The sequence below is a fragment of the Salvelinus fontinalis genome, chromosome 23, assembly GCF_029448725.1.
Source record: "Salvelinus fontinalis isolate EN_2023a chromosome 23, ASM2944872v1, whole genome shotgun sequence".
Lineage (NCBI taxonomy): Eukaryota > Metazoa > Chordata > Actinopteri > Salmoniformes > Salmonidae > Salvelinus > Salvelinus fontinalis.
In genome coordinates this window covers 50325091-50342380 of record NC_074687.1, presented here as the reverse complement: position 1 = coordinate 50342380, position 17290 = coordinate 50325091, and the positions used below count along the sequence as shown (strand labels likewise).

The 17290-nt window shown below is 41.5% G+C and overlaps 1 protein-coding gene and 2 long non-coding RNA genes across 6 annotated transcripts; 2 read left to right on the top strand and 1 right to left on the bottom strand.

The window, feature by feature from the left end:
• Positions 1-2789: 2789 nt before the first annotated feature.
• On the bottom strand, positions 2790-3730 carry LOC129821552 (uncharacterized). Its single transcript, XR_008754352.1, has 3 exons — positions 3492-3730; positions 2989-3101; positions 2790-2879 (listed from the first exon to the last, which is right to left on the bottom strand). It is a non-coding gene; the product is annotated as an uncharacterized LOC129821552 (long non-coding RNA).
• Positions 3731-6322: 2592 nt separating this feature from the next.
• Positions 6323-10789, top strand: LOC129821460 (uncharacterized). 4 transcript variants are annotated; one of them, XR_008754339.1, is made up of 3 exons: positions 6323-7900; positions 8856-8945; positions 9219-10789. It is a non-coding gene; the product is annotated as an uncharacterized LOC129821460 (long non-coding RNA). The 4 variants fall into 4 exon arrangements; XR_008754337.1 differs by having other exon boundaries at positions 6323-8945; positions 9219-10213; positions 10422-10789; XR_008754338.1 differs by having other exon boundaries at positions 6323-8945; positions 9219-10233; positions 10422-10789.
• A 1449-nt stretch (positions 10790-12238) lies between these two features.
• On the top strand, positions 12239-16739 carry LOC129821457 (zinc finger protein 239-like). Its single transcript, XM_055879138.1, has 2 exons — positions 12239-12808; positions 15772-16739. The coding sequence occupies exons 1-2, from the start codon at positions 12508-12510 to the stop codon at positions 16608-16610; spliced, it is 1140 nt and encodes a 379-aa protein (XP_055735113.1). The 5' UTR covers positions 12239-12507; the 3' UTR covers positions 16611-16739.
• Positions 16740-17290: the final 551 nt, after the last annotated feature.

The window sequence follows — 17290 nt, the reverse complement described above, 5'->3', positions numbered from 1 at the left end:
TTTCGCAGATACCGGGATGAGGAAATGTAAATAGATTAAAATAACATAAGCACTGTGATTTATCAAGATTGCGTCTGTTTTTAATAAGTTTCAATCGAAGGTGCAAAGTTAAAGAAATCAACATTTATTGAAAAATGGAATCACTTTCAACATTCAAAACATATTATTACACAACGAAATACTCAAGCTCAATAATATCTACTTGTGTTAAACTCCGCAAAATCATGGATGGATTGTCCTGACCGCGCGCTCTACAAACTCGCCACGGACGCCCTCGCCTTCACGCGCAAACAGTACACGTGTATCGTTGCCAAGCACACAGACATAGGCTGTATTAAATATCCTACCTGCAGCTGAAAATTTAAATTTAAATTAAGAGCGATGTGCGGCGTGTTAATAAAGCTACTGTACCGCTGCTGTGCGTAAATGCGCATTGCTCTTAATTAAAAGACGCACTTCCAAACTTTCCATATGCATTTTTTCATAACACAGCAGAAAAACTCACCATTTCAGTGGGAACAGTGTTGTTGGTCTCCCTTTTTTGCCAGTGCATCAAAGTCTGGAGTTAGTTTTGTTGTGGCAATTCTCAGGACAGATCTGAGGTGTTGGTCAGTTAACTTGGATCTGTGATGGGCTTTGTTGATTTTCATGACGCTAAACGTCTGCTCACACACGTAGGTCGAGCCAAACAACACCAGCATCTTCTGCGCCGTCCTCCGGAGGTTTGGAAACGCGGTCTCGTTAAGTGAAGCGTAAAAGTCATTCAGTTTAAGAGACTTGAACTTCTCCTTTGAGACGGAGTCAGACTGAAGATCGATCAGTTCCAATTGCAGCTCCTGCGGTGCTGATTCGGGGTCTTGTGACAGGGGACAGGACACCAGTTGAAGTGACTTGTCAATTTTTTCAAAATCACAGAACCGACGGCAAAATTCTCTGTGCAGATCAAAAAGTTCTGTTGACTCTGTAAATTAGCTGCCAACCTCTGAGCAGTAGCCGCCCGTTCTTGTGTTGACTGCTTGCTAGCATAGTTTGCATGCTTCGTGGCAAAGTGACGGCTGATATTGTACTCTTTGAAAACCGCAACAGCTTCTTGGCATATCAGACATACAGCCGTTGATCGGACTTCAGTGAAGAAGTATTTTGTTGTCCACTCCTTATTAAACACTCGGCATTCGCTGTCCACTTTCCTTCTCTTTGGTCCGCTCATTTTCACAGAAGGGCTTAATGGTGACGTGAAACGAAGTGAAAATTAAAGTGAAATAAAGAGAAATACGCGCCACTCCAACAACGGTCAATGTGTTTTGAGTGCGCCATCTATTGGGGAAACGTGGGCATTGCAGGGAAAGGGGAAAAAAGGAGTTTTTTACTATAATTTGGACAAGTTCGGCGGGCCGGATTAAAAAGCCTAACAGGCCGTATGTGGCCCGCGGGCCGTAGTTTGCCCATGTCTGGTCTAACCCCTAACATTGTTTTATTTAATGCTATGTTGTTGCAGCCTAGTATCCAAACTGATATGCCATTTTTAGTTTAAAAAAACCCTGTGTTTATAATTTGCGATTCCTGACTACTGTAGTGATGTGGTTTCTTGCAGGTAACTGGCTGTTCCTGGCTGTGGTCAGCCATTTTAGGGGCAAAGCTGCTATGCTCATTGCTAGGCTCATTGCTATGGGCTGTTTCCTCATGGCAGTAGGATCCTTCCTCACAGGCCTGCCACACTTCTTCATGGGACGGTAAAACAACTGAAATACTGGTTAAACTTGTGCTTGTAGAGATACTCCAATGCGGAGGATAGTTTCACTTTAGAAATAAAGAAATGTATCCAGTTGTTGATTAATCTCAGTTAATTTAGAACTAAAGTCTTGCGTAATTGGTCAGCTGCTTGATTATGTTTTGGGGCCATACATGTTAAGAGAAGGGATTGAGAGATGCTATAACTGTGACGTGGTAACGTTGGAGCCAGGTGCAAAGAAAACCAGAAGATGAAGCAGTGGTTCCAACCAGTGTTTCCACCCCTCAAGGGCCCACTTAACTGCCATGAGCTCCCGGTTGCCTACATCGTAGTTGCCTTCCGCTGGTCGAGAACCGCTTGGAGAGAAAGGCGCATGGGTGCAGTTTCTTGTCCTCCTCATTCCACTGTGAAAGGACCGCACCAGCTCCGGTGTCCGAGGCGTCCACCTCTACCACAAAGGGACGAGTAGGATCAGGATGAACGAGGATGGGTCCGGAGGTGAAACGTCCCTTGAGCTCTATGAATGCCCTGTCAGCCTCGGGATTCCTGCAAAAACCTGCTTGAGTGAGGTGGGACAGGGCTGTATGTGTTCCGGAAGGATTTTTGGAGAAGATCAGAATGTCGTCGAGGTAAACAAAGACGAACCGGTTCAACAAATCCCTAAGAGTGTCATTGATCAATGCTTGAAAGATTGCCGGTGAGTTCGATATTCCGAAGGTCATGACTAAATATTCAGTGACCACTAGGGTGTTAAAGGCAGTTTTCCACTCATCTTCCTCCCTGATTCTCACCAGATTTTAAGCGTTGCGGAGGTCCAGTTTGGTGAAGAATTGGGGTCCTAGGGCCAACTCCCAGGCGGCGGACATCGGGTAGAGGTAGAGTCTTGCTCACTGTTGGAGGAACGGGAGCCAAATTAGAGGGAAAATATCTATGGTTGTTCAGCAATGAAACATTCATGGCATAATGGGGATTGTCCTTCCCTGTGAAAAGAATAACAGCTGGGGTTTACGTTCTCACTTTTAGATAATGTAATACAATCTTTAAACCCATCAGAAGTGTAGTGCTTACCTCCATGAAAATATTGGTCCATGTTATTTATGGCTGCATTGTCCCAATGTTGACCACTAGTTCCAACTTGTGATGAGAAGGTCTTGATGAAACGATCAAGTCAACATTTTGTTAGACATTTCAGAGATAGCATTAACAATTGTACATGAGACAGTGTGTATGTAAAAAAAGTCTGGTGTGTGAGTACTCACATGAAAGGTATCCATGATTCTAGATTAAGCCAATCATGTATGTGATTACCATCCTATGGGTCAGGAGCTGGAATGATTGCTACACAGCTTTCAGGCGACTTTATGTCTTGGGCCTGGATGAATAATTGAAATACAAGTAATATTGTGAATTTGTGATGCATAATTGCCATTGTAATTTGGAATATTCCATCAGTTATTTGTTTTGACAGTCAAAACAACTAACTCTTAAGATTAAAAACTTGACTTGAGTAACTTGAGTTGACGGAAATAGCAACTTTATATTCTGACCTAGACACTGACTTGTGCAATGCCTAATGTATAATCTATGCATGTTATTGGCTCATCATAGTATATAGCAGAGGGTCTCATAGTCCAAAAACAGCATTGGCCATTGGACTACTCAGTCAAAACAACTAACTTTTACGATTAATTACTTGACTGGAGTAACTTGAGTTCGGACCTAAAACATTAAAAGTAGGCTATAGCTTGACGCATATCCTTACCTTGGACAAGCGTATCCAAAAGGCCTATCCAGTCGTGCGTGAAGATACCTTTAGGCAGATAAAAGCGCGGTACAGGTTGAGACACGCTCAGTATTGTGAATCTGTAACACTGATATGAAAGCACGTTTTCGTTTATAATTTACACTGTAGAATGACCTGCAAGCCAATCAGAATCTAGTTTTAAACAATACGGTGGGTTCCATGGAACGTCACAAACATATTCGGCCACTTGCGTCACAGATTACAGTCACTGAACATGGGTTTAATAGCTATATTGGATATATGTACAGTATATGCACATCGTATTGAATTGAGATTACATTTACTGCACCACTGTAATTATGTAGCCTAATCCTATGAGGATCATATGTGAAATGTCAGAATCATGGCACATGAAAACATGAAATTCACTGTGACACAATATCCATGTAATTTCAATTCAATTACGCTGAACCAACGTGGAATAAACATTGAATTGATGTATGTGCCCAGTGGGAAGTGCTCAATTCGAAATTATTGAATACATACAGTATTACAAAGAAAGAGATACAAAAATTGCCTCGAAAAGCTCGAAAAAGTCTAATTTGCCTGGGCCACCCAAAAGTAAAATGTATGTACGCATTACTGTACATCGTTTTGGATGAAAGCGTTTGCTTTTAAATATCTGACTCTCACACATATTTACAATCTTGCGATGTTTATTTCTGGCGCTTTCACGTTTGCGGGATTTTGTGAAGCAAATGATGCGCAGGAGAGCTCCATGAAATCAGTGACATGGTCAAGATGGCGACATGAGAGGGTGTAACATTTCTAGCTGAGGAACAATTTTAGGGGTTTCTCACAAAGTTTATAGTTTTAGACTGCAGTTGCAATTTGTTTTTGTTTTTTCACAAAAAAAATATATCTAACCATACAATGAATAATTTTGTAATTAATCAAACCATTGACATATATTTGACGATTTCCAACGAACAAGCTAACTATCGAAAAGTTTCAGCGTGTGTAGTTACCTCTTGGAACTATAGGGGGTGCTGTTCCGCATTAGCATATTTGTGTCTCCAAATTAAACTGCCTCGTGCTAAATTCTTGATCGTACAATATGCATATTATTGTTATTATTGGATAGAAAACACCTTCTAGTTTCTATAGAAGTTGAAATTTTGTCTCTGAGTTGTACAGAACAATTTCTACAGCACTTTTCATGACAGGGTTCAGATTTCAATTTTTTTTACCTCTGATCTGGGGTCTGTTTTTAAGGCGACAGTGAATGCTATGAAGAAACCGACACTGCCTACGTCTTCCTCTGGGTGTCTGTACGTCATCACGCTTTCAATGGAATCGATGGGATATTCACAGCCAGTATAAAAGACCAAAATGTATAGAGACCGCCCTTTCTCGTCGTGCGCCTGAAGCGTGAAGGGCATCGGACCTGCCTCGTTCCAAATCGTTTTCTAACCAGCAATATTTCTCCGGTCATGTTTTCACTCGTTTTAGGTGTTAAAAACATCAAAATGTAGTTAATTTGAACCGTTTTATAGCAATTTATATCCGTTTAGTGCGATTTTAGAGGAATTTATTTGTTGTGCACTCTGAAACTTTGGACACGTTTTGGGGTGTCGGTCGTTGGTGGTGGACATTTCGAAGGACAGAGGACATCTATCGACCAAAAGACGTTTATAACATAGAAAGGATACATTGCCCAAGAATCTGATGGAAGAACACCTCAAAGTAAGCAATATTTAATATGATAAATCGTGTTTCTGTCGAAATATTTTAAACGCACATTTCGCCATTTTGTTTGGTATAGCTTCACTTGGCGAACCCTGTATTGAAAAGTAAGGATAATTTTAAAAATGTAAATCAGCGGTTGCATTAAGAACTAATTTGTCTTTCGATTCCTGTAAACCCTGTATTTTTTAGTCAAGTATATGATTAGCTATTAATTAAACCAGATCACTCTGAAAGATGGCGACCGACATTTTCAGGCTTGTTTTGCTACTATTTTCATTGTGTAACCACGGTTTTGTATGGCTAAATATGCACCTTTTCGAACAAACTGTATATGTATATTGTAAAATGATGTTACAGGAGTGTCATCGGAAGAATTCTGAGAAGGTTAGTGAAAAAATTAATATCTTTTGGCGATGTTGACTTTTATCGCTCACTTTGGCTAGAATCAATGCTGGGCTGCTATGTGCTATGTGCTACGCTAATATAACGATTTATTGTGTTTTCGCTGTAAGACACTTAGAAAATCTGAAATATTGTCTGTATTCACAGGATCTGTGTCTTTCGATTCGTGTATGCTGTGTATTTTTACGAAATGTTTGATGATTAGTAGTTAGGTAAACACGTTGCTCATTGTAATTATTCTAGTCCATTTGTGACGGTGGGTGCAATTGTAACCTATGGCAGCTACCTGAAATATGCACTTTTTTCTAACAAAACCTATCCCATACCATAAATATGTTATCAGACTGTCATCTAATGAGTTTTTTTGTTGGTTAGGGGCTATAAATATCTTAGTTTAGCCGAATTGGTGATGGCTACTGGTGTTGGTGGACAAATAAAAGATGGTGGATTATGCTAATGTGTTTTTAGGTAATAGATGTACATCTTTACATATTGTGTCTTCCCTGTAAAACATTTTAAAAATCGGAAATGGTGGCTTTATTCACAAGATCTGTATCTTTCATCTGGTGTCTTGGACTTGTGATTTAATGATATTTAGATGCTACTATCTACTTGTGAAGCTATGCTAGCTATGCTAAACAGTGTGTGGGGGGTGGGGGGTGCTCCCGGATCCGGGTTTCTGAGGCAGTAGAAGTTAAGTTAGCCTGCTAACGTCTTCATAGCTAGTAGCATGTAATCAGGACGTGACCAAACTGTTGCTGAGATGATGGATGTTGAAACTTCCAAGGAGAAAATAGGCATTGTTGAAACTCACTCATATGCTTGCAGTGTAAAAAAGGTGGGTGAATGCGATTCATACCCGAATACCCCAACCAAGGAGCAACTTCTGTGGGGTTTTTATAAGGTTTTTTGACATGCTTAACTAACTATAAGCTAGTAGGGCTTCTTATGCATTAAAGTTTGAATTGCTGACTCTTGTGAACCTGCATTTTCCATTAGTCTCTACTCTTACCAGTGCTCTGTCTAACCATGAATATCAGCCTAAAATGTGTGTGTGTTAGAGAGAGGGCTGTGCTGTATGAAATATGTGTGTGTATGCAACAAATGTATCAGTAGTGTGGGCGCTGTACTGTGTGGCCGAGACTGCTAATCTTAGAGAGACACAGGAGGGGGGTGAATCAGGAGACTGCTGAATAGACAATAACAGATAAACTATACACACGAAAAACATATGTGAGGTTCTGAGTCATGCACTATAACCCAATACTATAACAAACGTGATTAGCAACTATATTATATGTGATTGAATACTATAACAAATGTGATTTGATATTGACAAACTGTTTGGGCGCCTGGATGTCTGTGTGTGTGTGCTGGAAGTAACAGTTAGCTCAGATAAGAAGCTGGGAAGCTGTAGTTAGCCTTGAGCGAGAACAGTGGACAATGTATACAGGTGCAGATATCTCAGACAATGTTATAAAACTGTCTGACCCCAGTCTCTGGGGTGAAGGAGCGTAATCTACACAGCAACAATGAAGGGACACCAGAAAGCGCAAAGAAGCTGGGACCAGTTTATGTGCCAACATCAACGATAGGCTGGGTGAGTCTAAACCACGCCCAGTCTCTACTCTGACAGGCCGGCTCGGAAGTGGGAACTAACCTCTGTCAGAGTATAATATAATATCTTTGTCAGAAACAAATCAGTTCTCTGTCTTATCCTGCGTGATGAAACATTGAACCCGTATATACGGGAATTGTATTTGCCATTTATTAACTTTTGAATTAAACAATTATTTTAACCAAGTTCAGGTGTGCTATTGTTCCTATCTCAGTTGAACATTCGCAACCCTAACACTTCCAAAGAAGCTGAGAAGTGAACCATCAATGAGCCAGCTACAGGACAAAGAAAGCGCAGATGAGAGCGCAAATCAAAGAGAGCGCAGATGACATCATGGATTTGGTGTAAAAGAACACTATCAGTATCGTTAACCTGAAGAAATCGATTGATTTCAGTGCTGAGGAAGTAAAAACTCTGAAGCAGCAGAACGCAACATTGAATATTCAGGTTGCAAAGTAGGAAAAGAAACTCACTGAAATGGAGTCAAGGGTAAACGAGAATGACCGGTATAGCCGGAGATGGAGTCTTCGAATTTATGGAGTAGCAGAAAAATGTGACGAGAACATCAAAGCAAGAGTGAAGGACATTTGCAGGGCAATAGTCCCGGAGGAGGAGTGAAATGTTGTTGCAGGTTCTCTGGATGTAGTGCACCGCCCGGGTAGGCTGAGAGATGGGGAAAACATGGGAAATGGGAAAAATAAATACTGGAATTGTGCCTGTGTTATGAATATGTTTGGAAGTTACTGGGAGCTAATGAAATTTGATAGAAGGCTTTTTGCTATTTCAATAGGGAAAGAAATTGCTCGTGCCAAGAGAGAGGAAGAATATGACATCATAAAGGGAATAATGGATTATACTAAAAAAAAGTGAACTAAATAATCAGGAATTACTGGAGCTATCATCATTGCAAATGCAGTTAGACTGTATCTACGAGGGAAAGGCGACATATGTAGCAAACATTGCTGAGAAGATAGATAATGATTTCAGGGATTTTTGTGATGACGAGTTATCATAAATTGAGATAAAAGACTGTATTAAAAGCCTTAAGGACAATAGGTCCCCTGGAAATGATGGTTTAATAAGCAAGTTTTATAAAGCATTCAATGATAAATTGATTCCTTTCAATCTTGCTATGTTTCAAGAATCAATAGAAAAAGGGGAGTTACCGGCTTCCTTAAAGCAAGGTGTAATTACTTTGATTCCCAAACCTAATAAGGATACTGTCACGCCCTGACCTTAGTTATCTATGTTTTCTGTATTATTTTGGTCAGGTCAGGGTGTGACGAGGGTGGGTATGCTTGTTTGTCCTGTCTAGGGTTTTTGTATGTCTAGGGTGAATTAAATATCACCAGCTGCCTAACTTCATATTAGCTCTCTATCTTGATGTATTTATCACTGTAAAAAACAAAATTCAAATGCATTTGTAGGTAGCTAGCTAACAGCCACGGAAGGTGAAAGGATAGCAGCACCAACTGTCAGTGAGAGAGGAGGCTATTCTGGATAGGGCAGGTACTTTTGTGTAGATCCTGTCCCTAGAAGTGAGGACGGAGATAATAGTAACATAATATTCAGTGTGGTGTAAGTTGACTATAATGAAGTCTGTTTCTTGTGAGGTTTTCTATCCTCAGATAAGGAGCGCTATGTCTACATATGAAGAGGTCCCAATGAAGAGCAGTGGTTTTCAGTCCTGGGGACTCAAAGAGGTGCACATTGTTGTTTTTGCCTCAGTACTGCACAGCTGATTCAAATGATCAACTCATTATCAAGCTTCAAGTGGTATTTATGTATTCATTTGTGATGCCATCCTTGATATGATCCTGTTATTGTCACATGCTACACATGTACATATGTGTGCCCATGCATCTATCAATCGAATGTTATAATTATTTGTTATCAGGGATATTATACTTTAGTAATCCACAATGACCTGGTGATGTAAAAGTCTAATAATTACATTGTCTTCCATATTCCTACAGATACCTTGTAACTGGAGATTCCTTCAAAACGATTGCCTACAGTTACCGTGTAGGGCACTGCAAGGTTGGGTGACAAGGGCCATCTGGGACTGCCTCCTGGAGGAATTCAGGTGTGTGAAGGCTACCTGTGTCCTGCATAACTTCATGTGGATGGACTCGAGGACCAGGAGGGGATCTGCAGCTCGCCGCCGTGTCCCAGAGGAGGAGTCTGCTGCTCTGTAGGATGTTTCAAGGATGGGGTTCAACAATGCAGCAAGAGAGGCAATCCGTGTGCAGCATATCTTCACCTCCTACTTCTTCAAAGAGGGTGCTGTTCCCTGGCAACACCATAGACTACACTATGCACAACCAAAGGCTCTTTTAAGAGCCATTCACATTGCAATAAGATTATTCTACCATTTACTTAGCTATATGTCAACTGCAGTTATTCAATTCACAGTTTCTCTCCCTTTGATTTCTACCTCTCGTGTGAGGGTGCTGTTTAGGTAAGGGTGTGATGTCGGCAAAAACAAAACAGGCTATTTTAAATCACACATATTGAACAAATGTAGAACAATTAGACACCCTATAACCCACACCTACACACTCATGAATCAATCTGATTGATGGATTGTGTTGTGCAGTAAGCAGGCTCAGGTGTATAACTGTGGCTCCTTCCACCTTCAAAGAATAGGCAAGAGGGCCAACCATGGAGAATAGTAAGACACTTCATTATTTATATAACTACGCTATATTGTTTGTTATTGTGTCCATTCATGTTTTTCAACATAAAGTACTCTGCAGCCACTTAGTGTGGTGTGGACACCAGGTGGGGCCACACACAGATTCCTGTTGAACACTGTCGCTTTAACTACCTTATTTTCTCAATAACATTCTCTCTCCTTCCCTTCATCCCTCTCTCACCTTCTCCCTAAATCCTCTAGGTTATATCAGCTGTTTCGGTGAACCCCTCCTGCATCTGAACTGGCTACATCGAGGGCACAGCATGATCAGATGTGAGAGGTCACTTGGTCAGGTCAACAGGAAGTATTATTAAAGAGATGCTTTACATTGAAATACAGATAGATGCATTTGTCCCAGAGTTAATGATCCAAGGTCAATTTTGCATTTCACTTCCTGATTGATGACTAACAATGTCAGAATAAAAAATGAAAACACAAGGCTTAAACATGCTCTCTATCTCCATCTGTCTCTCGTCTGCAGATATGTTTTGATGTGAGAGGATGCCAACCCCCAGTCCCATCATCGCCACCTCACCTGCTGTTAAGATAACCTTTGGGCCGACGAGAGACACTATTATGTAATTGTGATGAACTGAGAATATTTAGGTAGCACTGTAATTCATTAATCATGTGCTGCCTTCCCTGCTCCTATGTGCTTACCTCTTTCCCTTTCTGTCTTTTACACCTCTCCTGCCACCTCCTCTTTCTTCCTCTGTTTTATAATGCACAACAGATTGTGATTGTGGAAGGCGATCTTAATGTTCTTAATCTCAGATTGTGCTTGTGATTGAACTTGTATTTATAACACTTGGATAATGAGCTTTTCAATAAAGCGTTTCACATTCTCTACTGGTTGAAATGAAGTGTAATTTGATGAAATACTATACCTATCCTGTGTTTACCAGATCAATGCAGGTTAAGGAAACTAGATGTTGAGATGAACTGGTTTTAGAGTATTTACATGATGCATAGGAAGTGTAGTGTTCTGTTTTTAAAATTATATTTCTGTATATATGAATTAACTAGTTAAATCCTGTTTCTAGTCTATTAGTTACAATGTGTAACCATTGATGTCCCAGGACCGAGATTGATAAAGTGTATAATTGTAATACATACATGCAGACACAGAGTCATTCAAAGACATTCATACCTAAACTGAACCTTTATTTGCCAAGGTAGAGTACATGATCAGTGAATATATTGAATGTACAGGCCACAATGTGGGGATCTCATGCATGGTAATAACTACATGTATATACGACTTGCATCCTTCGTACAACATGATATTATATTCTACTCAATCCATAGGCTTCATTAATGTCATTCAGGCTGTTTTGAAGTTGATACAACTGGCTATGATAGCTGAGGTTCATAGCTAGGTTCTGAACTAATATGTATACCTAACGTTTGGGTCCATACACAGATCGGCTAGATAGCTAGCTACACATCCATAGGCATACAGGCATTTTAATCATCCACTGCACAATAAGCAAGAACATAGCTAGCTACGTTATTTCATCTACCTGCATGGCAAATATCAGCAAGGCAAGCTTACACAATTGTACATTCAATTTGCAGTAAATTCTTTAGCTAGCTAGATTCTATACATCCACTGTTTCACAAACGACAGCCTGGTTTGCTGGTTGTTTCAGGAGTCCCTAAAACAACCAGAATTACAATTTCAAACTCATGTCACAACCCATAAAGAAGCCAGCTAGCTTGCTAAATCGCGATTTTCATAAATGAACTTGAAATGCATAATCGTTTGTCTCTACATTAACTAACATTCCTGTTAACTGTACATGTTTTTTGCATGATTCTTTATGACATTATAATCCCTTACATTTTGCTTCCATCCTAGTATTTCTGTCCGTCATCTTTGATCCAGTTCAGTTCTGTGTAGGGGTACCCCTCTCTCCTAGTATTTCTGTCCTCCATATTTGATCCAGTTCAGTTCTGTGTAGGAGTACCCCTCTCTCCTACTATTTCTGTCCGCCATCTTTGCTGAAGAAAGTCTAACAGTCACTAGTGCTGCAGCAGCAGCCTCCACCGGTCCTAGTGCTAGTGCCGGCCAGATAGGAAGTTTTTAAGATGCGATGGAACGGTTGACGAAAAAAATAAATCACAGAAAAATATATTGACTAATATTGATTAATTTAGGGGGGTAATTAATATTTTAGGCCTACCGAAGTCCCTGATTCCTACCCTTTAACTTTTTGTCTGAAAATTAAATATACATTTTACTCAACTGCGTTACCCACTCCAGTCATCAAATGACGATGTGCGACTTTAAGGCAATGCTGCTAGTATGACGTGTAATCTAGTGGACGGAACGCTTCTTTCAACAGCAGCAAGTTAGTCAGCCAACTCGGTAGCTTGCTAGCCAAAATAGCCGAACCAATAAAGCTCTTTAGACGCTTTAGTGTATATTAGCCACTGTGTTTTAAACCCACTTCTGTCGTCTAGTTAGTTATCCGATTTAATTTCATATTTACGGTGTTGTTGTTATTAGTCAGCTAGCGGGCTGGTTAAGTTAGCATTATCATAGCTAGCTAACATCCCCGACCATGAGTTCACTAAGCTACTCTCCTCCTGTTAAAGAAGAAGGGGTTTGCTGGACGGAGAAAGATGCACTGGGGCTGAACATTGTCGTGAAAGAGGAGGAGGAAGAAGTGTCTGTTATCGTCCAAAACGAAGTTGGGGGTGAGGCTGTTACCGTGAAAGAAGAGGAAGACGCATTCCGAGTGAAAGAAGAGGAGGATGAGAAAGAGGAGGATGCAGTGAAGGAGGAGAGAGAGATAACTGTCACATTGAAAGAGGAGAAGGAGGAACAAGAAGAGGAGGAGAGAGAAGATCTGATTAACACCAGTGAGTATTGAGTGATTCCTCATGAAACCAGGACAAAAAATACCATGATTTGGGGGATTCTCACGAGATTTAATCCACAGAATGGTGTTTTGGAGAAAGGATGATTGTATATTTTACATTTTGTATTTAAAAGTTTAATTTAGAAATAATTAATCAAAGGTGGCATATTTATGACATTTTGGCCTTACCTAAGCTTCCTTTAAGACTCCATAATGTTTTGTCTGTAGAATACAGAAATATCTTAACATGAATATTGATATTTTGTGTGTTTATTAGTAACATTTTTTAAATGTTTTAAACATAAAATACTCTACGGCATATCAAAGTTAGAGAGTGGGATATCTGCTCCGTTTAGAGGGTGGGGATCTCTGCTCCGTTTAGAGAGGGGGAATCTCTGCTCCGTTTAGAGAGGGGGAATCTCTGCTCCATTTAGAGAGGGGGAATCTCTGCTCCATTTAGAGAGGGGGAATCTCTGCTCCATTTAGAGAGGGGGAATCTCTGCTCCATTTAGAGAGGGGGAATCTCTGCTCCATTTAGAGAGGGGGAATCTCTGCTCCATTTAGAGAGGGGGAATCTCTGCTCCATTTAGAGAGGGGGAATCTCTGCTCCATTTAGAGAGGGGGAATCTCTGCTCCATTTAGAGAGGGGGAATCTCTGCTCCATTTAGAGAGGGGGAATCTCTGCTCCATTTAGAGAGGGGGAATCTCTGCTCCATTTAGAGAGGGGGAATCTCTGCTCCATTTAGAGAGGGGGAATCTCTGCTCCATTTAGAGAGGGGGAATCTCTGCTCCATTTAGAGAGGGGGAATCTCTGCTCCATTTAGAGAGGGGGAATCTCTGCTCCATTTAGAGAGGGGGAATCTCTGCTCCATTTAGAGAGGAGGAATCTCTGCTCCATTTAGAGAGGGGGAATCTCTGCTCCATTTAGAGAGGGGGAATCTCTGCTCCATTTAGAGAGGGGGAATCTCTGCTCCGTTTAGAGAGGGGGAATCTCTGCTCCGTTTAGAGAGGGGGAATCTCTGCTCCGTTTAGAGAGGGGGAATCTCTGCTCCGTTTAGGGTTATGATACAATCTGTAAGTGTAACGGAGTTTAGAACGTGCAGTGAACTCACTCCACATTTAGCTTGAAATGTCTCGGATGGAGCCATTCAAGAGGTACCTTGGGGGAGGTTACGTTGTGAAGCAGAGGTCCCGAGGTAGAGGCAGGTGAATCAGGGGGAAGTGCTGCTCTGGTGGGCGTGGTCAAAGACCTCTATTTTCATGTCATCTGACCAAAAACACTGGTTCCAATCCGAGTGCCATTTATCAAACTTCAGGCGGTGCTATGGTCAGGTGACATGAAAATAGAGCTCTTTGACCACACCCACCAGGCGGTGCTATGGTCAGATGACATGAAAATAGAGCTCTTTGACCACGCCCACCAGGCGGTGCTATGGTGGTGGGAAAAGTACCTAATTGTCATACTTGAGTTAAAGTAAAGATACCTTTAATAGAACATTTCTCAAGTGAAAGTCACCCAGGAAAATGCTACTTGAGTAAAAGTCTAAAAGTATTTGTTTTTAAATATACTTAAATATCAAAAGTAAAAGTATACATTATTTCAAATTCCTTATATTTAGCAAACCAGAAGGCACCATTTACGTTTTCTTTTCTACAGTTATGGATAGTCAGGGGCACACTCCAACATCATTTACAAACTGAGTACTTGTGTTCATTGAGTCTGTCAGATCAGAGGCAGTAGGGATGACCAGGGATGTTCTCTTGAAAAGTGTGTGAATTGGACCATTTTCCTGTCCTGCTAAGCATTCAAAATCTAAATGTTCCAATGGCCATCTCAGTCTCCGGGGACTTGAACCCCATTCAAAACCTGTGGTTTGAATTGAAGAGGGCAGTCCATAATCACAGATGAAGGATCTGGTAGGATTCTGTATGGAGGAATGGTCTAAGATCCCTATGTATTCTACAATCTCATAAAACATTGTAGAAAAAGGCTCAGTGTCATTATCCTGGCAGGGAGGGGGGTGCTGGGGTATTGAAAACAGGGGAGGGGGGGGTGCTGGAGTATTGAAAACAGGGGAGGGGGTGCTGGAGTATTGAAAACAGGGGAGGAAAGTGCTGGAGTATTGAAAACAGGGGAGGAGGGTGCTGGAGTATTGAAAACGGGAGGGGGGTGCTGGGGTATTGAAACGGGAGGGGGGTGCTGGGGTATTGAAACGGGAGGGGGGTGCTGGGGTATTGAAACGGGAGGGGGGTGCTGGGGTATTGAAACGGGAGGGGGGTGCTGGGGTATTGAAACGGGAGGGGGGTGCTGGGGTATTGAAACGGGAGGGGGGTGCTGGGGTATTGAAACGGGAGGGGGGTGCTGGAGTATTGAAAACAGGGGAGGGTGGTGCAGGAGTATTGAAAACAGGGGAGGGTGGTGCAGGAGTACTGAAAACAGGGGAGGCTGCTGGAGTATTGAAAACAGGGGAGGGGGGTGCTGAAATATTGAAAACAGGGGTGCCAATAATTCTGACTCCTATTTGAGATATTTTTGTATTACTTGTTAAACTAAATCTCTTTCTCTGAGCGACTTGTATTAGAATAACATAATTGATTGTACGATATTTGCTGTGGTTTTACTCTGTTTTAAATCTCAATCAAATAATACCAATAATAATATTGGTGACCTAAAGTCGTCTGGATCACTGCTGAAGGTTTCAACAACTGTAACTTATTGTAAGACTAAAATTAATTAGTAATAATTCATAATTAAGCCTAAAGTCATCGACTACTAATGTGAAAAATAAGACAAATAATGACTATTGTTGAAACGTCCTCTAATGTCCATCAGACTGGACACAGAGACCAAATAATGTTGCTCTCTTGACTCTCTAATTAATGGTAGAAGATAATTGTCAAAAAAGTTTGTAAAAGCATTTAAACATTCACTACAATGACTGTGTGTCTTTGTCATTCACACAGGAAAGAGAAGTGACTATTTTGAATCTTCTGGGGGGCCTCAACAACATCATGAAGCTGACGAGGCAGAGAAGAGTCTCTCCACATCAGGACACCTCAAGAAACACCATCAGAGACACACAGGGAAGAAATCTCATTGCTGCTCTCACTGTGGGAAACGTTGCAAATCTTCATCAGAACTTAAAATACATCAGCGAGTACACACAGGAGAGAAACCTTATAGCTGTGATCAATGTGGGAAGAGTTTTACTCATTCAAGTAATCTGAAAACACACCAGCGGACACACACAGGAGAGAAGCTTCACCACTGTTCAGATTGTGGGAAAAGCTTTTCAACATCACAGACTTTGAAGCTACACCAGACATCACACACAGGAGAGAAATCTCATAGCTGTGATCTGTGTGGGAAAAGTTTTAGTCAAGCTGATCAACTGATTATACACCAGCGAGTACACACAGGAGAGAAACCTTATAGCTGTAATCAGTGTGGGAAGCGTTTTACTCAGTCAAGCAGCCTGAATAGACACCAGAGAACACACACAGGCGAGAAACCTTATAGCTGTGATCAATGTGGGAAAAGCTTTGGTAGAACTTATTATCTGACTGAACATAAGCAAACACACACAGGAGACAAACCTTACCACTGCTCTGACTGTGGGAAGAGCTTTGCTTCCCTAAGAAACCTGACACAACACCAGAGAACACACACAGGAGAGAAGCCTTATAGCTGTGATCAATGTGACAAGAGATACTCTCATTCAAGTGGTCTGATTAAACATCAGAAAATACATGCAGAAGATCCAACACCAGACCTGGGTAGTAGAACACAGAGTGTGGAATGACTTCCAACACCAGACCTGTGTAGTAGAACACAGTATTCATCATTCTATAAGGTTTTTATATAGCACATGCACAGAGCGTTCTACATCGGACATTTCTAAAATGTGAAAAGGAGTTTGCTGGCGTGTGTGGGGGAGGACTGTGTGTGTGGGAGGGGGGACTGCATCTGAGTGTGTGTGGGGTGGACTGTTTGTGGGGTGGACTGCGTGTGTGGGGGTACTGCGTGTGTGGGGGGGACTGTGTGTGTGGGGGTGGACTGCATCTGAGTGTGTGTGGGAGGGACTGTGTGTGGTAGGTGTACAACATAAACATGTCCTTGAAACATTTAATTGAAATACTGTAGAATTCCTATGGAGGGCTGAGGCTTCTTCTGGGGAGGGACAATATGGCCGACCGGTGGCTTCAAAGCCTCTCATTGGCCAATACATAGCATGCGCAATCCAGGGTTTATATACGTCATTGGTTGGTACTCACACAGTGTGTTGTGAAATCTGTGAATGTTTTTAAAATGTTATAAACTGCCTTAATTTTGCTGAACCCCAGGAAGAGTAGCTGCTGCCTTGCGCCGCCCTATGGGACTCCCAATCACGGCCGGATGTGATACAGCCTGTATTCGTACCAGGTACTGTAGTGAGGTCTCTTGCAGTGAGATGCAGTGCCTTAGACCGCTGCTACACTCAGG

Bases quoted from the DNA above. Each gene is read 5' to 3' on its own strand.
- LOC129821457 (XM_055879138.1), top strand. From the start codon at position 12,508: ATGAGTTCACTAAGCTACTCTCCTCCTGTTAAAGAAGAAGGGGTTTGC. The intron at 12,809-15,771 runs GTGAGTATTGAG...TCATTCACACAG, and splicing joins AGAAGATCTGATTAACACCA to GAAAGAGAAGTGACTATTTT.